The 25,980-nt window shown below is 42.6% G+C and overlaps 1 protein-coding gene across 1 annotated transcript in view; it reads right to left on the reverse strand.

Annotated features, from left to right (window-relative positions):
* The window catches only part of LOC306940556 (choline/ethanolamine transporter flvcr2b-like), a 38,073-nt gene extending 12,585 nt beyond the window's left edge, over window positions 1-25,488 (reverse strand). Inside the window, exons 1-5 of the mRNA XM_079525652.1 lie at window positions 24,861-25,488; window positions 13,574-13,715; window positions 7,066-7,206; window positions 5,182-5,249; window positions 1,025-1,128 (exon numbers count right to left, since the gene is read on the reverse strand). Of these exons, the coding sequence (XP_079381778.1) occupies window positions 1,025-1,128; window positions 5,182-5,249; window positions 7,066-7,206; window positions 13,574-13,715; window positions 24,861-25,487 (1,082 nt within the window). The 5' untranslated portion in view covers window position 25,488. The remainder of the gene's footprint in view (window positions 1-1,024; window positions 1,129-5,181; window positions 5,250-7,065; window positions 7,207-13,573; window positions 13,716-24,860) is intronic.
* Between the last annotated feature and the right edge of the window lie 492 nt (window positions 25,489-25,980).

Genomic DNA, 25,980 nt, shown 5'->3' on the forward strand with positions numbered 1-25,980 from the left:
GAGGGGAAAGGAACTGGTCTCTAAACTGCCTCCCCCTGGCCAGACGGGGTGCCTGATGGAGGGGAAAGGAACTGGTCTCTAAACTGCCTCCCCCTGGCCAGCCGGGGCGCCTGATGGAGGGGAAAGGAACTGGTCTCTAAACTGCCTCCCCCTGGCCAGCCGGGGCGCCTGATGGAGGGGAAAGGAACTGGTCTCTAAACTGCCTCCCCCTGGCCAGCCGGGGCGCCTGATGGAGGGGAAAGGAACTGGTCTCTAAACTGCCTCCCCCTGGCCAGCCGGGGCGCCTGATGGAGGGGAAAGGAACTGGTCTCTACACTGCCTCCCCCTGGCCAGCCAGGGCGCCTGATGGAGGGGAAAGGAACTGGTCTCTAAACTGCCTCCCCCTGGCCAGCCGGGGCGCCTAATGGAGGGGAAAGGAACTGGTCTCTAAACTGCCTCCCCCTGGCCAGCCAGGGCGCCTGATGGAGGGGAAAGGAACTGGTCTCTAAACTGCCTCCCCCTGGCCAGCCAGGGCACCTGATGGAGGGGAAAGGAACTGGTCTCTAAACTGCCTCCCCCTGGCCAGCCGGGGTGCCTGATGGAGGGGAAAGGAACTGGTCTCTAAACTGCCTCCCCTTGGCCAGCCGGGGCGCCTGATGGAGGGGAAAGGAACTGGTCTCTAAACTGCCTCCCCCTGGCCAGCCGGGGTGCCTGATGGAGGGGAAAGGAACTGGTCTCTAAACTGCCTCCCCCTGGCCAGCCGGGGCACCTGATGGAGGGGAAAGGAACTGGTTGGAATAACGTGTTCCTTCCACGCGCTACGTCCAACCAGGGAAACTCCCCCCTGTCAGGTGTAAAGGAGCAACTTGGACACTCAGGCATGAAGGAAGCATGAGTTCAAGTCCGTTGCTCTCCCCATGTCCCCCATATATGGGGACTAGGTTGGCGGAGGGTGTGTAGAGCCCAGGATCACATTAGATAAAGATAACGTTTTTTTGAAAAGAGAAGAGAACCAGCACAGACTGTAATTTCTCTTTTGCCTTACTTGTAGGTTTTTGTCCTATCCAACCAGATGCCGCAAATCAAGGAACCAACCATGCCTGCGATGACGATGGTGAGACCGATCCTCCCAGCGTTCACCTCTTCACCCTGGATGTCAGCGAGGAGGAGGAGGGAGCATCGTTAGTGACCTTACAACAGTGGTTCCCAAACTTTTTCGTGTCAAGGACCCCCAAATCAACATTTATTAGACAATTTACAATTTAGGCATTTAGCAGACGCTCTTAATCCAGAGCAAGAACAAAAAAGCATGGGAATACATCACATAAAAAGCATTTATCATGAAACATGCGTACCGTAAGCTAAGAACGTAACAGTGGAATATCTATATAATGAAACTATACATATACACTATACATATATACTATACTATGCTATACATATGTGCTATGACTACATACAATGCAATTATAGTGCTGTCTACATAACATGCTATAAGTCTGTATCAAATGATATCCAAGTCTACAGAAATGCTATCTAAGGGGGTGGGGTAAGTGCTATGGGCCATGATGGAGTCTGAAAAGGTGGGTTTTCAGACTACGGCGGAAGATTGGGAGTGAGGCTGCAGTTCTGACTGCAACGGGAAGTGCATTCCACAGTTTTGGAGCCATGGACCCCCCATTTGAAAACATATGCCAGTGACCCCGATACGGGAGGATTTTATGGCTTTAGCAGTGATTCCGAAACATATTAATTTCATGGACCCCCAGTTTCACACGCATTATGCTACGGACCCCCATTTAATGGCATATATCTCTGGGACCCCCAATTTATATTGTAAAACCACTGTTAATTTAACTCTGAGAGTGTACAAATGGAACCAAATGGACCCTAATGGGTCCATTTGGTTCCAACTCTGTCTGAGTTACAGACCCATAAGGGTCCATTTGGTTCCTAACTATCTCTAATTGAGCTAGGTACCCCCTGGAACTCCCTCAAGTACCCTTAGGGGTCCCCGGACCCCACTTTGGGAACCCATGCCTTACAACTCCTGTTAGGTTGCTGACAAAATCTTAAGGAACTAAATGATCAGTATCAGGGCCTGACATTAAACTAAGGGACATTTCCCCACTGGAAGAAGAAAATGCAGTCGCTCAACGTTAATAGTATTTGTAGTAGATAGCAGTAGCACAATTTGAAGTGTGTGTGTTTGACTATAGGGTTTGACTGGATCACTCAATTGACAAAAGTAATATTTGTACAGTAAATATGGCAGTTGTGGGGAAGCGATGTAGTGCATATGGGTTCGGGTGGCGTGCAGGATTCTTTGTGCATGGAGAGATGTGTGCTAACGGAGTGGTTTGGTAGGAGAAGAAGCACGGATAAACGACCATGTGCTTGTTTGTTTGTGTACCCCCTTTCTATAGAGTGTCACAGTCCAGCCCCCTTTAATGACGACGCCAGGCCCAGGAAATGAATCCCAATGCATTTTTCCCATAGACATTTCAAAAAGTATTTATTTAAAGACGGTTACGCCGCGGACAAAGCCAACTCGAGTCGTGACAAATCATGACAACAAACACAATATTTTGGACCAAACAAATAATTACAAAGAAGAAAAACAATAAAAAAAAGTGTTGTAACCTGCCATTTGTTTCTTCTTTCTAATTATTTGTTCGGCCCAAAAAATTGTGTTTGTTGTCATGATTTGTCACGACAAGAGTTGGCTTTGTCCGCGGCGTAAACGTCTTTAAATAAATACTTTTTGAAATGTCTATGAGGAAAATGAACGGAGAATCATTTCCTGGGCCCTGGTAGGGGGCGGGACTGCGACGCTCTATTAGGGTAGAAGGATGCCCATAATGCTTTAGTGCACTTCCCCTCCTTGTGGAGAGGGGGCGGCATAGTCATTGATGTCATCAAATATGTCATATTAGGTACATAGCTGTGTTCAATACTCCTAGCTGTGAGAGAGAGGCTGTGTCATGTATGTCCATGCTGTGAACTATATTAAGAACATGAATGCCTAGCATCCACTGACCATTTGATCCAATGACCATGCATGTTGTCTCAAGTCTCATATCTGTTATGATGATTACACACATTTGAGATGTGTATTAGCCAATCAGCTTAAAGGCCAAAGGGATAGAGAGAAGTAAAAGTAAGTAAAATATCGCCACTTTTCCCACGAGGAAAAGCTAGACTGAAAATATGAAAACTTCCTTTGAGAACAGTCGATGTTTGGGAAGCACTAACGTATGGGGCACATACCTACGGTAATTGACAGGTGTATTGTGATTGGTGTAGTTGATGACAGTATTACCATGTTTTTGTTCTTGCTTACTGTAAATCACTCTCATTTAGGCCTGACAGATGTTTCTATATCAGTGGTTCTCAATATTTCATGTCAAGGACCCCAAAAATTATATGTAATATGCCGCCGACCCCATCCGAAAATATGTTGTTCCAGTGACCCTCCAAAGCAAAGATTTGAGTTAAAAACTGAAACTCTGAAAGAATATATATTCAAAGATTTGAGGCACATTTTCACGATTTAAACAAAATAGCAGACCTACAAGCTCGTAGCGCGCCACTCGGTGGCGCGCTATGAGCTTGTAGATCTGCTATTTTTCAATAGCAAAATTATAACATAATGTTTAAAACACCAAAAGGGGTTCCCGCCCAAAATGGGTTAAGAGCATCTGCCAAATGCCTACATTGTAAATTGTATGGGGTAATATTGATCACACCACCTGTTTTGTGTGCCCCATACAATTGTGCTTCCCAAAGGAAGTTTCAGTCCTGTGTTCAGTTCAGTCCTGCACTCGTTCCGGGCCCCTCGCCGGGGGGGAATGTCGTGATTGTCGTCCGTGTGCAGCTCGTGGACAATTTCACTAAATACACGTTTTCTGACAGAACTTTCAAATGGATATGAAGCTAGTCTCCAAAACGACTCCAAGTCTTAGGAATTAATTATTGGTCAGTCCGCTAACTGTGTGCGGATTGGACCGATGGTGTATTTGGAATACCGGTACATGAACTGTATGTAAGATCACAGACAGTCTGGGGATATTAACTTGTAAACTGAGAATATCCATCTAATAACATGAATTCACCAAAACCAACTTACAGTTAGTTGATTTAAAATGTATTTGTGTGTGCTTGTGCTCCGGACAAGTGACTTTTGTGCCCGGACAAGTGAATGGGAAATGTACTTTTTGCCTCAAAAGGTTAATGTCAAGCTAGCAACAACTAATGTCAAGCTAGCAACAACTAATGTCAAGCTAGCGACAACTATATGCACTAAGCATATTAAAGTTGTGGGGATCTTTATAAAAACACCTTTTAATACAATTGTGTAACTAACAATGTTTTCTGACTCCAATGAAATTGAATTCAGATTTCATTTTATCTTGTGTTATCTTATCTCACACTGCATAATTGTGTTAAAGGACCACTTCACCACTTTTCAACCCATCTTCATATAATAGGTCCTCACTAATAATCATGATAAAATGGCACAATTCTTTTCTACTCAGTCTGTGTCTCATAGGAGGGCTATGGGCAGTTCAGAAACCCGTCCACCAGTGACATCATCGTTAGGCAGATTTGTTTTTAAACAAAAAATGTAAAATACGATGGCTTCCATTTTCGCATTTCAACTTTTCAGGACTAGAAAGAAAGCCTGTCGTTTCTATTAGCTTGGATTCCCCATGATGATGTCACTGGTGGACGGGTTTCTGAACTGCCCACAACCCTCCTATGAGACACAGACTGAGTAGGAAAAGAATTGTGCCATTTTATCATGATTATTATTGAGGACCTATTATATGAAGACAGGTTGAAAAGTGGTGAAGTGGTCCTTTAACCCATTTTAGGCGGGAACCCCTTTTGGTGTTTTAAACATTGTTATAATTTAGCTATTGAAAAATAGCAGATCTACAAGCTCATAGCTTGTAGGTCTGCTATTTTTGAAAAGTCGTGAAAATGTGCCTGAAATCTTTGAATATATATTGTTACATAGCAAGTTTTTAACTCAAATCTTTGCTTCTGGGGGGGGTTCCTTGGAACAACATATTTTCAGATGGGGGTCGGGTCATGTCCTTGACATGAAATATTGAGCACCACTGACGAAAGGAACATAGGTTTTTCAGAAAACTGTTAGGATTTAGAAGACATGATTTTTTAAATTTATAGACTTACGGGGTAGTGCTCAATGATCATACGGTTGAGAAGGGTCCCAACAGCGTAGAAACAACCCACGTTCAGTCCTGTGGGAAGTAAAGAGACCGTGTCAAACTCATGTCTACAGACAGTAGAAACAACCTACGTTCAGTCCTGTGGAAAGTAAAGAGACTGTGTCAAACTCATGTCTACATAGTAGTACTGTATTGTAGACATGTACTGTACACTGTACAGTACCACACAAATTATGACTATGAACCGTGAGTGAGTCGAGAGTGAGTGAGTGAGTGAGTGGGCACCGCCAGTAACACAAAAAAGAGAAAATGGGGCCGGCAGGCCAGCTATAGAGAAAGCTAAAGCTTTACCAAAGAGGGAGAAAAACCCAGTGACCTCAGCATAATTATCTAGTTGGCAACTCACTCATTTACATGAACAAAACATGCACACAGAGAGAGAAGTAGTGCACCCCACACAGTCAATGAGACATGAATGAAATGCAATTAACAGACACAGTTGCTTAACCCATTTTGACCTGAGGATGATTCTACAAATGTCTTCTAAATCCTGACAGTTTTCTGATAAATGTTTCTATGTCAAAGACTCCCAAAAATATATGTATTTGGCCGCCGACCCCCATCGGAAAATATGTAGTTCCAGGGACCCCCAGAAGCAAAGATATGAGTTAAAATCGTTCACTATGAAAGAATATATATTCATAGATTCAAGATTTGTGCCACATTTTCACGATTTTACAAAAATAGCAGACCTACAAGCTCGTAGCGCGCCACTCGGTGGCGCGCTATGAGCTTGTAGATCTGCTATTTTTCAATAGCTAAATTATAACAATGTTTAAAACACCAAAAGGGGTTCCCGCCCAAAATGGGTTAAAATTGGTCCCCTCACAAAATAAACAAATTGATCAAACTTGTTCTATCAAACATTGTCAGAGACTACGAACAGACTTTGAACCCCCCCCCCCTGGGGAAACAAATCTCATGAATATTTAATCACCAAATGGGCTGTAACTGTACTGATTTTATGATAAGATAAGATGAGATATGACATGACATGACATATGCTCTGTCAGAAATGTGCTCCGTATGTCTTAAAGAAGTCAGTGTCAGCAGATCTTTAAATTAAATTTGCATACACTCCTTACTTACTTACATTCATCTGTAGTTTGAAAGCTACCGTCGGTGCACATTGCACAATAAAAGAAATACGAAAGGTGAAATTGAACTTAAACTTGAACTTAGCATAAATGGACTCTGGATGTGACTGTGGTGAATGATGAAAACCAGACAAGAGGAAGAACATCCGCACACCACTTTGTAGAGCTCCGAGACTTACTTTATTTTAAGGCAACAGAAAATGCAACGTTTCGACCGACTAGGTCTTCATCAGGCAAATACGTTGCATTTTCTGTTCTGCATTTTCTGAGCTCTACAAACTGGTGTGCGGATGTTCTTCCTCTTCCTTGGTGTTTGCCTTGATGCTTGACATCCAGCACCTGGCCTGAATATTAGTTGGGTGGTTTTGGGCCGTTCCGTGACCGTGGAGAGCAAAGGTCCGTTTCTCAATGGATTTGTCATCTAGGAGGGTTATTAAACTAAATTGGCCGGGGCGTACTTTTTTAAAGTGTGGGGAAACTTTTTTTAGAGGCCAAAATCCAAAATGGTTGCTGTGAAAATGAACTTTTTAATGGTTTGAATGATGCACAATACATGGTTTCAGAGCTTATTTTGGTCAAGGAATACATCTGGTGTGTATATAATGATTTGACCTATTTTTGACCTTCAAATGCAAGATGGCTGCCAATTTTGAAAAATCGTCACGGAGCCTTCATAGGCACTGAGATGTGCACAGTGCACAGAATCTTCTGTGTGAATGGTGACAACCAACCGTATGTGATGATGAGGAGGATGAAGGGCTTGTTGCGCAGCAGCCTGAGGATTGAAGCGGTGTAGGAGTACTGCTCTGAAGGAATGCTACGAGCCGTAGCCTGGGCCTGAGTGGGAGGGAGTTCAGGGCGCTCCTGGAAAACTGACAAGAACATGAATTATTACAAACGTGTTACTAGATAAGTAGTAATGACATTCAAGTAAATGCTAATTCTCACATACTTGCCTGGTGCGTAGCCTACCCTGTTGTTCGTTTAAACCCATTTAGGCCCGACGTAGAGAAAAGAAAAAAAAAAGTCTTCTGAAAGAATATATGTTCAAAGATTTGTGCCGCATTTTCACGATTTTTCAAAAATAGCAGATCTACAAGCTACAATCGAGCTTGTAGATCTGCTATTTTTCAATAGCTAAAGTATAACATAATGCTTAGTTAAAACACCAAAAGGAGTTCCCGCCCAAAATGGGTTAATGTTGTAATACGTGTTACTAAAAAAGTAGTAATTGTTGTAATACGGCCTGACTCAGACGACACATATAGCTGCATAAGCATATTGATAACCATGTCAACTACTGTATCAGACTGTACGATATGAGATGATATGAGATGCAAGCGTGGTCCTGCTCATTCTGTTCTTATCATGGTTTCCATAATCTACAAGAGGACGTCATAGATCTACTGTCCTACTGTATATACTACTCTCTGGGTGTGTAATAAACCTCAGAATGCACGGTAACAACATATCACTTTTGTGTTGGCATGTGTTCTCCACGACCTGCGACTCACGAGGGATCTTCACCCACCACCCAAAGGGATCTTCACCCACCACCCAAAGGGATTATGAGACTTCTAGATGCCTTAGATCTTCACCCACCACCCAAAGGGATTATGGGACTTCTAGATGCCTTAGAGATGGTTGCCCTTACACATTCTGGGCGGGAACCCCTTTTGGTGTTTTAAAGCGCAAATAACATGCATTTTAAATCTGCTTTTAATATTTAATATCATATTGTCTATGTCCCTCAAAGTTATTTCTAATGGTTTGAGCCTCAATCACCACTCTGATATAACCAGTCCTTGTCATTTCTTTCTGGACTTTGAAAGCAGTTTTAGCTGCAGTACCACAATGTCCTGAGGTGGTGGGGGTGCTGATATGCAGATTTAATATTTGAGTCATTATAATACTGATGCTAGATAAAACCAGGCTTGTTTCCATACCAGCTTGGAAAATCAACAATGGTGGACATTGTAAACAAAGTGGAAATGCTAATTTGGAACTGAAGACTGAAGAAGAGGAGGAATTATACAAAGTAGGGTGACATTGATGACATCACGATGAGGACAAAATCTGTTGAGCTGTTCCTGAGAGCAATTTCCATTAAAGCAGCCATATGATATGAAAGCCTGATTGTTCAAAATTGGTTATTTGTGGGGATAGAAAACACATATGGGAGCCCCAAAAAATAGCAGATCTACAAGCTCATAGTGCGCCACCGAGTGGCGCGCTACGAGCTTGAAGGTCTATTTTTGAAAAATCGTAAAAATGCGACACAAATCTTTGAATATATATTCTTTCAGAGCGAACGTTTTTTTTTATTTTGACGCCAGGCCAAAATGGGTTAAAATCATTAATGACATCAAGTAAATGCTAATTCTCACACACTTGCCTGGTGCGTATACCCTTCTATAGGTCAATGACAGCTGTTCATTTATCTCAATGCCCTGATGTGTTCATAACCCGGACAAACATGACATTAAGACATACAACACGGAAAAGGAAAAGTATAATTATAAGTCAATGGCTCGAGCGAGCGGAAGTTTAGCCTAGCCCCGGACCTCAATTTTGCGGTCCGGGCTTACGCACGTGACGTCATGAACGTCCGTCCACCTCTGTTAAAGTGCTGCAATTCCACATTTCGCCAGTAGGTAGTGGCATCTTCAACGTCGGATAGCCTTACTGGGGGCTTGATTTCCACCCACAGCTGCCTCGTGTCCCGACGGCTGCACCGCACGACTCTGGACACACAGCCCTGTATGCTTTTATCAGCCCATTTGCTGTAAGCAAGTTCTCGCTAATCCCGTTTCATTGACAGAGCATCTCTCTGAGTGTACACGAAGAGCGTTCATTTATAATCCTTACTGCTTTTCACTAAAATAAAGTATAGTTCTCCCGACACCAGTTTTTTCAGACCGAGTACGAGTACAAGTACTTCATTTTTAGTACTCGCCGATACCGATACGAGTACTTTATTTTTGTTGAGTAACCACTTATTTTACCTGCTATTTCTCATAGATGCAGATGAATCTCCGAACTACACTTTGTCAGCTGTCATTAATTTTATGCTTGTAAATCGGCTGTTTTGGGCGATTTGCTGCAGTGTTGGGTCAGACCTGCTCCCGTTGCATTGAATGAGTGAATGAATGAATGAATGAATGAATGACTTTATTGCAGACACAGGGCTATATTTTGCGTGTCTTAAGTACCAGGTCTTATTACTTAAAGGTATATTCAGTGATTTGACTTAATTCAAATATCACTTATTTTTTCTTTTTTTCTGGATAATCCTCCCTACTATAGAGTGTGCTGACCATATAAGGAGTTCCTCCCTGTCCCCAGAGAGCCCCTGGGGTCAAAAAAACCCTAGTTTCAGTTTTGGTGGCGGGTGGCAAAACCTTCATCCAATCAGGATGAGAGGGGCCTTCCTCCAATCATGATCGAGTGGGGGCGGGCCTTGGTGCACATGCTGTTGGCCTGTTGCACTTCCCCCCACTGTAGAGCGTGCATGTGCACATTTTGTTACCGGGGCGGACTGGGTGGTTTTCCAAATCACCTAAATCACTGAATGCTCCTTTAACTTAATTTAAGACCTGGAGGCGTGATCAATGCCATTTGGCTATTCTGAGACGCCTCCAGGTCTTAAGTTAAGTAATAAGACCTGGTACTTAAGACACACAAAATATAGCCCTCAGGGTCCATAGAGAAACATACAAAACACAAAATACAATATACATCCAATAAAAAACAGTCCAAATGTACATGTTAGACAGGCATTTGTGACAGTTATAAATAAAGGCTTTTAAGCCAATGTCTTCTAAGGCTAGAGGAGTATCTAGTGCAACTTTTGGGTTATTAATACTGACGATGATGCTATTCACAGACTCATCCAAGCGACACATGAATCTATGCATTAAGTTCCGGAGAACAGCTTGAAAAGTATTGACTCTTGCAGCCACAAACATTTTACTTGCGTTTTGGCCAGGTGACAAACGACCAGGCTACAAAGAAACCGCTTTACATACTAATTTGCATTAAAAGAGGCCGCTAGGAGTTACACTTTTACTGTCAGTTCCTTTACAGAGGGATTTATCACCTCACTTCTCTTTGCCTACAGAAAGGAGACTGATCTCTAGTCCTGGAACTCTCTCTCTCCACTGACTCGCACTGCAGGGGCCGTGAATCAGGACCCCCAGTCAGATGGCACCGGCAGCAGGATACCCATCGTGTGTGTGTGTGTGTGTGTGTGTGTGTGTGTGTGTGTGTGTGTGTGTGTGTGTGTGTGTGTGTGTGTGTGTGTGTGTGTTCCTGTTTGTATTGACAATCAGAGCTCTCCACCCACTCACACCGGTACAACTGTTGACATTTAAATTCAATGTAGTAGTTTACAGTCAGAACCAATGCTAATTATTTTAGTGGTCCTTCCTTCGGTGTATACGATTCATTTTCAAAGCATAGGCTTGTCTGCGACCATAATTCTCTGCTGCTCTAGCCACAGCACTGTGGTTATCAAGAAACTGCTTATCTGCATCTGCCATTATAAACCAGCAGATATAGGCCTATATAAATAGAAAGCGAATGACCTTAGTTTACCCATCCATACTACCTTAACCCACTCTGGACGGGGGAACCCCTTTTGGTGTTTTAACTAAGCATTATGTTATACTTTAGCTATTGAAAAATAGCAGACCTACAAGCTCGTAGCGCGCCACTCGGTGGCGCGCTACGAGCTTGTAGGTCTGCTATTTTTTTTTAAATCGTGAAAATGCGGCACAGATCTTTGAATATATATTTGTTCAGAAGACTTTTTTTTTTTTTCGACGTCAAGCCTAAATGCGTTAAGGTTTAGTGTAAGTAACTATTTGCATTTTATACTGTAGGTGTACTGCCAGAGGGGCTACTAATCACAAGTGACTCTCAGCTGGGCCAATGGTGTGCATGGTGGCACTACAATGAAAACACATTGTTTTACAAATACCCTTTTGTCTTAAAGAATGCAAATTTCTCATTACCATTTCTCCTTCAGGACAATGGTGTTCTCAGCTCTCTGTCTCGTACCCATCCAAGCTGGTGACCGGCCCTCACAGTGTTTCTATGGACACTTATGAGAGTCGTGGGTTGCGTTTTTTTGGGCTCGTTTTAACCCATTTAGGCCTGACGTCGAAATAAATAAAAACGTTCGCTCTGAAAAAATATATATATATATATTCAAAGATTTGTGCCGCATTCGGTGGCGCGCTATGAGCTTGTAGATCTGCTATTTTCCAATAGCTAAAGTATAACATAATGCTTAGTTAAAACACCAAAAGGGGTTCCCGTCCAGAACGGGTCGAAAATTCGGTGGCTTGTTTTGAATATCAAACAAGCCAACATTTCTTTGATGTATATAGAATAGATCTATAAATAGTAATACCCATAGGTTTGGGAGAGTATGAATCACATTGAGTGACAGAATAGGTCTGGTGTCTCTACTATGTGTGTAAATAGTATAATAAATGACCTAAACATTCATAATTATAGACATACATAGAATTGATAATGATAAATGCATCAAATATTTAGTTATTAGTATTATAGGGCAATATTACTGGGCTTGTTTTGGCTTGTTTTTCGAGGGAAGATTTGGCTTATTTCTCTCGCCAAGAGTTGGCTTGTTTTGGGCTTGTTTTTGGAGGTGGGGTTGGCTTATTTCTCTCACAAGAGTTGGCAACACTGCTTATGATGTGGTCTGCTCCGCTGTACAGTAGCCAGTCACTTCTAACATGTGTAGTTTCTCGATAAGGAGCTATCCCCTTCTCTTCTTAATTAATTCTGGTGTTTTAACTAAGCATTATTTAGCTATTGAAAAATAGCAGATCTACAAGCTCATAGCGCGCCACGAGTGGCGCGCTATGAGCTTGTAGGTCTGCTATTTTAGAAAAATCGTGAAAATGTGCCTCAAACATTTCAATATATATTCTTTCAGAGTTTCAGTTACATTTTTAACTCAAATATTTGCTTCTGGAGGGTCCCTGGAACAACATATTTTCAGATGGGGGTCGGCGGCATATTACATTTTACAATATTAAAATTGTTGGGGTCCTTGACATGAAATATTGAGAACCACTGATATAGAAACATTTTAAAAAGACATTTTTTTTTATTTTGACGTCAGGCCTAAATGGGTTAAGGGGGACTAAATTAATATTAATTATGATTTCCAAATGAGTGTCTATGTTTGTTTATTCATTTTTTTAAACTCATTTCTGTAGACTGAAGCTGTCAACAACCAACTTCTCTCGCCGGTATAAAACAATCTTTATGCTAGGCTGACGTAAACCCACACAGCTGTGTTCAACTCCTCCCTGAGGGGAGGTTTTTGTTCTTGTGTGTAAAGTAGTATGAGGTCAGTTATTCTTCTCTTCTTCTACTGAAAGACGCTGTTTGTTAGGGCGGCAAAGAAAGAATGTTGTAAATTTCAAATGTCACATCGGCTTCTTTGGTGGTTGGAGGAATTCCCTGTAGGCCTTTCTTTGCCAGGACAAACAAACCCTAAAACAAAACTAGATAAACCAGAAAGGTCCTGATAAAAACCACAAGAGGTATACAGTAAAGCAAAGCAAAGTTCTTTGTTTACCCAGGGTGAATGGACTAAGCTCGAGATGCTTGTTTACAGCCAGACCCTGCTCATAGAACATTTCATGGTAGGGGTTCAATGCCTTGCTCAAGGGCACTTCAGCGGTGGTAATTTTAACGTGCCGGTCCGGGGATTCGAACTGGCGACCTTCCGATAACAAGACCGCTCCGCAAACCGTTCGGCCACCGCTGCCACTTAGGAGACCGGAGCCATGGCTGTGCCCTGGATTTCATCATTCTATTTTCTTTCAGTGTTTAACCCATTTTGAGCGGGAACCCCTTTTTGTGTTTTAAACATTGTGTTATACTTTAGATATTGACAAAATAGCAGATCTACAAGTCAAGCTCATAGCGCTGCACCGAGTGCCGCGCTATGAACTTGTAGGTCTGCTACTTTTGAAAAATCGTGAAAATGTGGGGCAAATCTTTGAATATATATTCTTTCACGGCGAACGTTTTTAACTCAAATCTTTTGCTTCTGGAAATACATACATTTTTTGGGGGTCCTTGACATGAAAATGTTTGAGAACCACTAGATATTAGAAACATAGGTTTTTCAGAAAAAATACATTTTGTAGAATCGACGTTAGGTCAAAATGGGTTAAAGTAAAAAGTTCTTACCAATGACAACGAGGATGAAGAGTACGGTGGCCACTCCTGCAGTAATGTAGAACATGATACGGATGTGGTGAGCCAGCTCATCGATGTCGTCCACGTTGGGCACCAGGATGGGTGGCACCAGGAACCCGATGGCAATGCCCAGCTGGAAGGCAAACAAAACAAAACATTATCAACTAGGGGTGCACGATTATGACATTATGACCGATATCCGACATCCGATTATTTGCAGGGTCATATCTGCCCGATACCGATTCTGACCGATTCCGATATTATACAGAGGACCACAATGGAAACAAGACTAGGCCCTCCTAGGGGCTTATTGGCCCAAAGCCCGTTAACACCTTGGAGGCCCGGGGCGGAGTTCTCCGTCCAAGTTCAAGGTCAGGGTCAAGTGCCCAAGCCGGAGATTGATAAATAGGACGGAGATTAATGATAACAAAACCGTTCGCATCGCTCTAGAGCCTTGGAGCGCTTGTTGCCCATTCCGATGACGTGTCAAAGACGAAAACGAAAATCTTAAAACGATCATAACTCCCGATCTAAATCATCCCGTCTAATTCTGAAAAAAGATCCTGTGTTTGACGGCCTTCCGCGGTCCAGTCGCTAGTCGCGATAGATTTATTATTACCTCCCGTTGTTGTCGATCGACTCTAGAGTGGTGTGGCTATTGTTAGCTGCTACACAGACATACCGTGCGCCGGTAAAAGTGGTCTGTGCGCTATAAATGATGGGCACATGGATGAAATAGTTCCGGGCCTCCAAGGTGTTAATAAAGTATTCAATCAATCAATAAATAGTATACTCTTTTCCAAGACTCTGTTTTCACAACTGAAATCTTTTTGCAGGTGAAAACCGATTGAATATTCTGTATTATTTTGAGACCGTTCCGATATGGCATTTTTATGGCCGATATGACCTATTCCGATTATGCTACCGATTAATCGTGCATCCCTATTATCAACCCCAAAGTTAAATAAATCAGCTGATGAATGCTTCATTTAGACATTGATTGATTGATTATTTATTTATTAAACAGTATTGCAGAATTACAGACAGTACATTTCAAGCACAACTCTAATACAAAAACTGTTTAACCGTGGACGACACCAAAGCATTACACTTGTTTACCATATTCAATTAATCAGAACATGAACAAATATACACTTCTATATAACCAAAAACAGGAAATCAGCAAGTTCATTAAAAAAGGCAAATCCTTCACCTTGTAGTCAACCTACTGGTTTGAGTTGCTGCATATGTTATGTTGACCTGTTGACCTTAGCCGTGATACGTTCCCTCAGTCCCTACGCTCATTCTGTAGCTCCGAGATGAAGACACGGATCCAAGCCATCCCATTGCGTTTCAGAAACGGCGCATGATTTCCACAACTTACGCTGCTTAACCCTTTTCTGAGGATTTTATCCAAAAAGTGAAGGTCTGATAAGGAGCTAAATTAAATTTCATCTAGGAACGGCCAAGAAAATCTCGGCATCAAACGAGCCTTTAACCCATTTTGGGCGGGAACCCCTTTTGGTGTTAGCATTATGTTATGCTTTAGCTATTGAAAAATAGCAGATCTACAAGCTCATAGCGCGCCACCGAGTGGCGCGCTACGAGCTTGTAGGTCTGCTATTTTTGAAAAATCGAAGAACGACTGACATAGAAACATAGCGTTTTCAGAAAACTGTCAGGATGTAGAAGACATTTTTAGAATCTGATCTCAGGTCAAAATGGGTACTGCTTGTTTAGTCAGCCTCTTCCTTGTTTTTCAAGGAAGTTGTGCGTGTGCATGTCGACTGAACTGAAGTCAGTTGGAAAAATAATTCCACATTCGACCAGGGGAGGCGCTAAAGCTTTTCAACTTCCTTGAAAAACAAGGAAGAGGCTGACTAAACACGCGGTTTAAAGGCTCGTTTGATGCCGAGACTTGGATTTTCTTGGCCGTTTAGCTGCTTATCAGACCTTCACTTTTAGGACAGAATCCACAGAAATGGGGAAGCAGCGCCGTTTCTGAAACGCAATGGTATGGCTTGGATCCGTAGTAGTAGGAAAGTCTGTGAAAGATTTCACGTAAATTGCACGCTGCGTTCATGATTTGAGGCTTTTTGTTCAAAACGGGCCAATCCTGCAAACTTTGAAAGCCAATGTAAGCCAATTAGGACGGAATCTGAAATATCGGACGGATCCGTCTTGAACACATGACTATAGAGATAGTGTGTAACGATTTGCGGGATTTTTGGACAGAATCTGGATGAGTAATATTTAAAAAAAATGTTTTTCAAAAGTCGGCCTCCTGGTGGTGCTATAACAGGCCGTTCTGGAAAATGTGGGGCAGAGGTTCATCGTTGGCATCCAGGGAGTGTGTGTGCAAAATTTGGCATCGACCGGGTTAACGGTGCCGGAGATTAGCTGGTAACAGACGGACGGACGGACGGACACACACACACGGATGGAGTGCAAAACATTCTCTCCCCATGCCTTCGGCCTGGTGGAGACAACAATACGATATGTTGCCGTTTTACATATGGATATAGTTGGATCGTAAAGGTATATTCAGTGATTTCACTTAATTCAAATATCACTTATTTTTTCTTATTTTTTGGATAATCCTCCCTACTATAAAGTGTGCTGACCATATAAGGAGTTCCTTCCTGTCCCCAGTGAGCCCCTGGGGTCAAAAAACCCTAGTTTCGGTTTGGGCTTTGGGTGGCAAAGCCTTCATCCAATCAGGATGAGAGGGGCCTTCCTCCAATCATGATTGAGTGGGGCGGGCATTGGTGCACGTGCTGTTGGTCTGTTGTACTTCCCCCACTGTAGAGCGTGTGCATGTGCACATCTTGTTACCGGGTGGACCGTTTTTTTTCTTCCAAATCACCCAAATCACTGAATGCTCCTTTAAGTGTTGATAGTTACTGTATCTCATCATCACACCCCTACTAACTACATAATGATAGTTACTGTATCTCATCATCACACCCCTACTAACTACATAATGATAGTTACTGTATCTCATCATCACACCCCTACTAACTACATAATGATAGTTACTGTATCTCATCATCACACCCCTACTAACTACATAATGATAGTTACTGTATCTCATCATCACACCCCTACTAACTACATAATGATAGTTACTGTATCTCATCATCACACCCCTACTAACTACAGATATCCAAACCTCTATCAAAGTGGGCTACCCCTTTAAAATCACACCTGTGTGAACTGAGCGGTGCAGGCTGCTCAACAACACCGCTGGCTGGCTGCAGTTATAGTTATAGCGCTCAGGGTGAATTTAGGCTGCTCAACAGCGCCACTTTAGGTCAACCAGCGGTATTGCAGCAGTTTGTACTCCAAACAGACATACACACGCGGCCAGTCATTGGATCGGTTAGGCATCGCTCAAAAGTCAAAACTAAACAATGTTTTAAAAAAATAAAAATCAGACACGTCTGAAGTGAGTGGTGCTGTACTGTACTTGTGCTGTACGTACTGGATAAGCCCTCATTCCTGGTGTGTGTGTGTGTTAGGCTGTGCAACAGTGACACTTGGTGGTGAACAAACGCTATAACGCTATTTTCGTGCTCGGACAGACCCAGCCACCCAGCCAGGGACACACATAGCTGTCTTTAGGAGTGGTTGCACCACTCAAAAAAAAAAAGCATCCTGTAAATGCAAGGGGTCAATGGAAACTGGACAGTATAACACACACACACACACACACACACACACACACACACACACACACACACACACACACACACACACACACACACACACACACACACACACACACACACACACACACACACAGTTCTATAATGTGTTGAGCTCCTTTACGACGGTAGTTTACATAGTCACAACAGGTCCACAACACATATGCAGCAACTCAAAACATTTGTTACGAGGTCAATGATGGTTTTTGCCTTTAAGCAATATTTCCCTCTACCAAAGTGATCTAGCCAAATCCCACTTTTAATGTAAAACAATAGCTAGAGACCCCCTTTCACAAGTCTTTAAAAAAGTTGATGTGAAGTTTTGATGGCCAATCCTCGATATTTAACAAATAACAGCACGAGTGTCTGAATAGACAGGGAATGGTCAAGAAGAGAGTTTCTCCCACAGTTAACACAGTCAGTCAGCCCATAATACTGCCACACTATGGTACTACATGTACCACTTGACTCAAACATACAGTGCAGCACTGTATACCCACAAACAGCACTCGCACTGTTTGTGGATAATATACACACAGTCTGTACCACATGGTATGGTCTTTAACGTAGACTGTATATGACAACGAACAAGACACAAAGACAAACCTGGTTTCCCAGCACCCCTATGGAGCACGCCGTGGAAACTTCCTTGTGGCCAAACCACACCGACGCCAGGTAGGAGGGGATGCCGAGGACGAACACGGTGGACACCGAGCACACAAACTGGCCAAAGAAAGTGACGGGGAACAGATCGGGACCGGCGCTGCCGATTTTGATCCACGCGCCGATGCAGTTGAAGGCCGCGCCGATCAGCACCACGTCCCGGATCCCTCGGTTGTCCAGCAGCCACAGGACCGGCAGGATGAGCGGGATGTACGTGAGCAGGTAGATCATGGCCAGCCAGTCGATGGCCAGGGAGTCAATGTTGTAGAAGCGCATGAATATGTTGCTGATGATGCCGTATTGGAGCCACATGAAGGCATTGCTGGCCGAGACGCCGCTGAACAGGAACAGCATGGCCCAGCGTCGGCGGTAGAGCTTGGTCACCGGCTTCGGGACCAGCTCGGCCCGGTCGCCGCAAGTGGCCTCGACATCTAACCGGGAGCTGACGCTGAGAGCTTTACCCAAAGGTCCTGGACTCCACTTTAGGGAAGCATGGCCCGGAGCGAGAGTCTGTGCAGCCTTGGACGACAGGGACCATTCCTCAGCGCTGGATTTGGAACCCACACTGTTCCTTTTCTTTCCGTTGCTGTGCGGCATGTCAACCGTCTTGAGAGGGAGCCTAGGCTGTGAACCGTCTTGAGAGGGAGCCTAGGCTGTGAACCGTCTTGAGAGGGAGCCTAGGAGTCTAGGAGCCTAGGAGTCTTGAGAGGGAGCCTAGGCTGTGACTGTTGACCGTCTTGAGAGGGAGCCTAGGCTGTGACTGTTGACCGTCTTGAGAGGGAGCCTAGGCTGTGACTGTTGTCCGTCTTGAGAGGGAGCCTAGGCTGTGACTGTTGTCCGTCTTGAGAGGGAGCCTAGGCTGTGACTGTTGTCCGTCTTGAGAGGGAGCCTAGGCTGTGACTGTTGAGAGGGAGCCTAGGCTGTGACTGTTGTCCGTCCTGAGAGGGAGCCTAGGCTGTGACTGCTGGAGCAATATATTCGCTGGCCCCTTGTCATGTATTAACTCGTCTTGGGTGAAGATTTGCTGCTTCACTCGAACGTTTCGGGGAGAGGGAAAAGCGACTGAAGCTACCAGCTGTGACCGGGTGTCTCACAATGTCCCCGACCCATTCACGCCTCGTTGCTGCTTATGCTGGCTGTGGGGCTCATCTGGATGTAACGCTATTTATCACCTCTTGCATTGTCATGTGATGGTAACACAAGAATTCTGTCATCTCCTCCCACACTATTAGCCCACCTCTTCGTGTTTTGAGCAAAAAAAACAGGGACCTCGGCAAGTAATTATGTTTCTTTTTTGTAACTGTAATTATCCCCTTGTGGAATCTAAAACATGCATGCACCAGAGCTTTAGGGGAGTCTCTCTCTATTATGGACTTTACTTTGAACAAACCAGTTAATATTAAAAGGTGCTGTAAGACAAGTGATATGTGTTGGTCAAAAAGTGAAATGTTTTGATTGTAATTATTGCTATATTCACTAAACAGGTCACCCTGTCTTTTAACCCATTTAGGCCTGACGTCGAAATTTAAAAAATGTCTTCTAAATCCTGACAGTTTTCTGAAATACCTACAGTATGTTTCTGTCAGTGGTGTTCAATATTTCATGTCAAGGACCCCAAAAACTATATGTATTTGGCCACCGACCCCCATCTGAAAATATGTTGTTCCAGGGACCCCCTCCCCAGAAGCAAAGATTTGAGTTAAAAACGTTCACTCTGAAAGAATATATATTCAAAGATTTGTGCCACATTTTCATAGTGCGCCACTCGGTGGCGCGCTATGAGCTTGTAGATCTGCTATTTTTTAATAGCTAAATTATAACATAATGTTTAAAACACCAAAAGGTGTTCCCGCCCAAAATAGGTTAATAATACATTTAATACAATTTTAAATACAAAAATACATTTCCAGGTGGGTCTGCTGGCTCAGCAATTCCATCTAGTCAGGAGAGAAAATCCATTTATCATTTCAAAATTCACTTTTATCCTGTGTTTATGTGTTCTCTCTCCTGATTGGATTGGATTAGTATCTGATTGAACGCATTGCTATTAGAGTGTTTGTTCAGGGTCTCCCTGTCTCTCCAGCTCATTAACCCATTATGGACTGAGGTCGATAAAAAAAGGCTTCTAAATCCTAACATTTTCCTGAAAAACCCATGTTTCTATGTCAGTGGTGCTCAACCTTTTTCATGTCAAGGACCCCCAGAATTATCTCTATTGGGCCACGGACCCCCATCTCAAAATATGTTGTTCCAGGGACCCCCCAGAAGCCAATATTTTAGTTAAAAATGTTCGCTCTGAAATATATATTCAAAGATTTGTGCCACATTTTCACGACTTTTCAAAAATAGCAGACCTACAAGCTCAAGCTATGAGCTTGTAGATCTGCTATTTTTCAATAGCTAAAATATAACATAATGCTTTAAAACACCAAAAGGGGTTCCCGTCAAGAACGGGTTAATAAACACAACATGCATTTTCAGGTCAGGATACCGATTTCATCCAATCAAGAGAGACCACTCACACGGGATAGAGGATAAACGATAAAAGTGAAATTGGAGGTGATGTTACAAAGAAATGAGAAGAAATTGGAACTGAAACGATATAGAATTGAAGTTGCTAAATGGATACTCTCTCCTGAATGGTTTGAAAATGTACAAACCACCCGAAATGAATTTGTTTTAAAGATCTGGAAAGACCCCTGTTATTAAGCACTCCATAGCAATTAAAAAACACTTTATATCACTTACCCTACTTTTAATAATCTGCAGCATATATTCAATATCATGTTCTGAATGAGGCAGACGTTATAATAAACCCTTTGAAAAGCATATTTAACCCATTCTAGACAGGATCCCCTTTTTGGTGTTTTAAGCATTATGTTATGCTTTAGCTATTGAAAAATAACAGATCTACAAGCTCAGATTGTAGCGCTACGAGCTTGTAGGTCTGCTATTTTTGAAAAAGCATGAAAATGTAGCGCAAATTTTATATCCTGTCAGAGCGAATGTTTTTAACTCAAATCTTTGCTTCTGGGGGGTCCCTGGAACAACATGTTTTCAGATGGGGGTCCGCAGCCAAATAAAGATAATTCTGGGGGTCCTTGACATGAAAACGTTTGAGCACCACTGCCATTGAAACATGTTAAGCCATCAGAAAACAGTTTTTTTTTTTTTTTTTTAGAATCGGCCTCAGCTCTAAATGGGTTAAATAAACATGAACTCTGATTCCATAACAGTGGGTCAGTAATCATGTCTCCATGACTTAGTAAACTAATCTATTTTGGAAAAACCAGGTATTCAACATCACATCAGGGGTTGACACTGTGACCTGTGTTAAACACTTTTTTACTTTATTATTGTTTTACTTTCTGGGACTGTGTGATGAAAAATGTCATAACTCGTTTTTTTAACCCATTTTGACCTGAGATCAGATTCTAAAAAATGTCCTCTAAATCCTGACTGTTTTCTGAAAAAGCTATGTTTCTATGTCAGTCGTTCTTCGATTTTTCAAAAATAGCAGACCTACAAGCTCGTAGCGCGCCACTCGGTGGCGCGCTATGAGCTTGTAGATCTGCTATTTTTCAATAGCTAAAGCATAACATAATGCTAACACCAAAAGGGGTTCCCCAAATACCTACATAGCTATGAACGACTATGGGTTCACACTTGTCTTTTAAGTGTAGCAACAGAAAACAGCTTATTTTGCATTCCACAGATCAGAAGACTGTTCAGGTGTTTAGACAGATATATCGTGTTGTGTTGCGTCCCCCCCCTCAAAAACAAGCACTTGACCGGTTGCAACATGAACCTCGCATGGTTTCCTCTGCCATCGCCGGTGTATGAATGTGTGTGTGTGAATGGGTGAATGTAATGCACAAATGCACAATCTATGTAAAGCGAGAGAAATAACAAATTATGTCAATAAAGAACAATGTTGAAGGTTCGTAGCGCGCCACTTGTAGGTCTGCTATTTTTGAAAAATCGTGAAAATGCGGCACAAATCTTTGAATATATATTCTTTCAGAAGACTTTTTTTTTTTTTGGCGTCAGGCCTAAATGGGTTAAACTGAGAGAAGAGATAAAGAAATAAGAGGACATTATTAGTCTAATAACTATATTTTCACTGGGAAAACAGGGGTTAACAGTTTATTGCCAGATCCTCTCTTTGATCACAGTAATGTGCACTAATTAGAAAATGTAATAGGGCATTAGAAGATGTTTTTTGTAAGATAAAAGTCTGACTTGCCCCCACACTCACCAAATAGATAAGCATTATTTAATAGTCTACTACTGGGTCATGCACACAGATGATACATCTATGAGGAAACTGTGGTTAAATTAAAACATAAAGAAGTGCCACACTGAATCAAACTGTCAGACAATGATTTCATCATAATGAAATAAATCAAATGTTTCTCTCTTTTTACTGTTTTATGTCTAAATTAGCTGGGCTTTGTTAAAAGGTATGATATACAGTGAGATCTTACTGTAATTTATTGTAATTTGTATATGTCAAAACTAAATTTTCTGTACATATTATGTATCTTCTGGATATTTGTGCACTTAACGTTTGCCATCATACCATTTTTGTTGTAGGTCAAATGGCATGGTGCACAAGTGTCATTACTGTATGTGCTAATGTCTTGACATTGATTTTCTTCCTCCTTCAGTTTTTGCTGTGTATACAATATACATACTGTAGCATATTCTCTCTTCCTCATGTTGTCAGTTTAACACATTTTGGGGCGGGAACCCCTTTAGGTGTTTTAAGCATGTTATACTTTAGCTATTGAAAAATAGCAGATCTACAAGCTCATAGCACGGCACCGAGTGCCGCGCTACGAGCTTGTAGGTCTGCTATTTTTGAGAAATCGTGAAAATGTGTCGCAAATCTTTGAATATATATTCTTTCAGAGCAAACGTTTTTTAACTCAAATCTTTGCTTCTGGGGGAGGGGGGGGGGGGGGTCCCGACTCCCTGGAACAACATATTTTCAGATGGGGGGTCGGCAGCCAATTACATATATTTTTGGGGATCCTTGACATGAAATAGTTTGAGAACCACTGACATAGAAACATGAGGTTTTTCAGAAAACTGTCAGGATTTAGAAGACATTTGTAGAATCGTTCCCAGGTCAAAATGGGTGAAATGATAAATTGTTGGCTGCTATAACACAATTGTCCAAAGGGAGGTTTACATAATAAATGCATAATATATCAAATAATATTTGACTGCTATTACCAGTTAGTACCAGTCATATATTTCAACTTGAAATCCACCATGTCTGCTGCCTGATTGATTCTAAATATATGCTGTTGTTAACTTCACTTCTTATTAGTCAGTCATATCACAAAAGTGATGTGACTGACAAAAAAATGTTATAAAAAGGGAAGTGAGAATTTTGGTCTTCAAAGCCATGTCAAGTGACTTGGCACCATCACTTTATCCCATTTTGGGGCGGGAACTCCTTTTGGTGTTAGCATTATGTTATGCTTTAGCTATTGAAAAATAGCAGATCTACAAGCTCCTACGAGCTTGTAGGTCTGCTATTTTTTGAAAAATCGAAGATCTACAAGCTCCTACGAGCTTGTAGGTCTGCTATTTTTTGAAAAATCGAAGAACGACTGACATAGAAACATAGCTTTTTCAGAAAACTGTCATTTTCAAACAGACATTTTTTATAATCTGATCTCAGGTCAAAATGGGTTAAAGGGCAAGTGATCTATTCCAGGGACAAATTAGCCATTGGGCCAGTGGGGCCGTGGCCCAGGGGCCCTTGGCTCTCAGGGGCCCTTCAGGGAAATTGGACACTTTTTTGTACTTTTGTCTTTTGGTTCTGGGTTTGACGCCCTGAAAAGGGCTCCTGGGGCCCTTCATTGGCCATTGATTTTGTTAAATTTAGGTCAAAAAAGATGATAAAAACACAACACAAAAATGTTGCGGGCACGCGCGCTATGGGGGCCCTGCAAAAATGACCGGCCCAGGGGCCCCCTTGGGGGTTAATCCGGCCTGATCTATTCTGAACTGAAGAACTCATGACACATGACATGACATGACACAACATGGACACACCGCTGTTCTCCCTGAGCATGTAGTCCTGCATGCTGCAACAACATGTTGCAATTTAGATGATGATTACTTTGCACAATAGGAAAAAAAGAACATGAAAGTGTATTAAGTAACATATTAAACTGTATAATGTCTGCCTATGTGTGCACACACTGGTCCCAATTAAGGTCATCATATTTGGGGAACTCAATGATTAGTCTGAGGTCTTGTGATTTGTGTGTGTGTTGTGTTTTATCGTTTTACTATACTATGGTAATAGTAGTATTGTTGGTTGACAAACTAATATTTATATTGATTTGTATATTTGTTCATTGTTTGGTGTACTGTATGTGATTTGTGTCCCTGGCCCGGATGGGAGGATGGATGGATGGATGGATAGCGGGACTCGGCAGGGGAGGCGGGTAGTTGAGAGAGTAACTGACTATTACAATCACAATTGTTTTCTATTCTTTCTCCATGTATGGAAAACACAAAAACAAAGTGAACGGAGAAAAAAATTGCATAGCCATTAGCCAAGTAGCGTGTATATGCATAGTTTAGTGACTTGTTTTATCACTGTGCGAACCTGCATATGAGGTCAGGAATCAGATAGGATACCCGATATACCTAGCTGAACTGACTGCACTGCAGCAGACAGTGCGTGCGTAAATTGCGCAAATTGACCAGATGGGTAACCAACCACATGGGTACACAGGGGCCTTAACTGTGACCTGTTAAACGTATTTTTAAATAATATGTTACAGCAGTCCACTGATAAACAACACAAACTTGCCAATGTTTAACTTTTGGAAGACCTTTTTTGCAACATCATTCACGCGCACACACACACTACAACGTACCTGATTCCCAAAAACTCCAATGGAGCAAGCCGTCGACACCTCGTCCGAACCGAACCACACCGACGCCAGCTTGGACGGCATGCCCAGGATGAACACCTGCGCGCACGAGCAGCAGAACTGGCCCAGGAAGGTCACGGCGAACAGGTCCGGCCTGGCGCTGGTCACCTTGATCCAGGTCCCCGCGCAGTTCAGCGCCGTGGCCACCAGCGCCACCACCCGCAGTCCCTTCTTCTCCAGCAGCCACGTTACGGGGAAGATGAAGGGGATATAGGTGAGCATGTAGATCATGGACATCCAGTCTATGGTGAAGTCGTCCACGCCGTAGAACCGCGTGAAGATGTTCCCGATGATGCCGTACTGGATCCACTGGAAGGAGTTGCACAGGGAGTAGGAGCTGAACAGGCACACGATGAGCCAGCGCCGCCGGTAAAGGCGCGTCGTGGGGCCGGTGGAGCCGCCGGGCGTCTTCGGTTGATCCAGACCGTTCGTGGTGGTGTTCGTGTTCATTGATTTTACGCCGGGTTCGTGGGGTTGTTGTTGTTGTATCATTGCGCTCTTCTCCAAATCAGCACTAGTCGTTTCATTGTCGTTGATTTCATGATCATCAACGGAGGGTTTTTCGATCATTTTTAAACAATGTTGAATGCAATGTCCAGTCAGTCAAGACACTTCAATGGCTAATGAGTCAATGACTGACCACTACTGTACTGTACTGTACTCCTACTGTATGTATGCTACAGTCTACTCAAGAGTTCAGGCACAATGACCGACGTTACTACTACTACTGTATGCTTTACTATAACTGTACTCAGTCATAAACTATATGTTGATCTATGTATGAAGTGGTTTTACAGGTTTTTTCACGCTGACGGGATTTTACTTTCTTTAACCCGGAGGACAAAAGAGGGAAATGTTTCCAAAGTGTTGTAAATGTAAACTAGTAGGATATAGGGCTGAGCTGTTTGTTAGTTGACGAAAAAGCAAAGCGGAACAGCGAGGTTCATTATTCCACAACTTTTTAGTTCCAATGTGTTCAGTAGTTTCAGTAGTTATAGTAGGCTACAAGTTTACAACTCAGTAACTTTTAGTTCCAACGTGTTCAGTAGTAAAGTAGGCTACA

This window comes from Electrona antarctica, assembly GCF_951216825.1.
Source record: "Electrona antarctica genome assembly, chromosome: 17".
Lineage (NCBI taxonomy): Eukaryota > Metazoa > Chordata > Actinopteri > Myctophiformes > Myctophidae > Electrona > Electrona antarctica.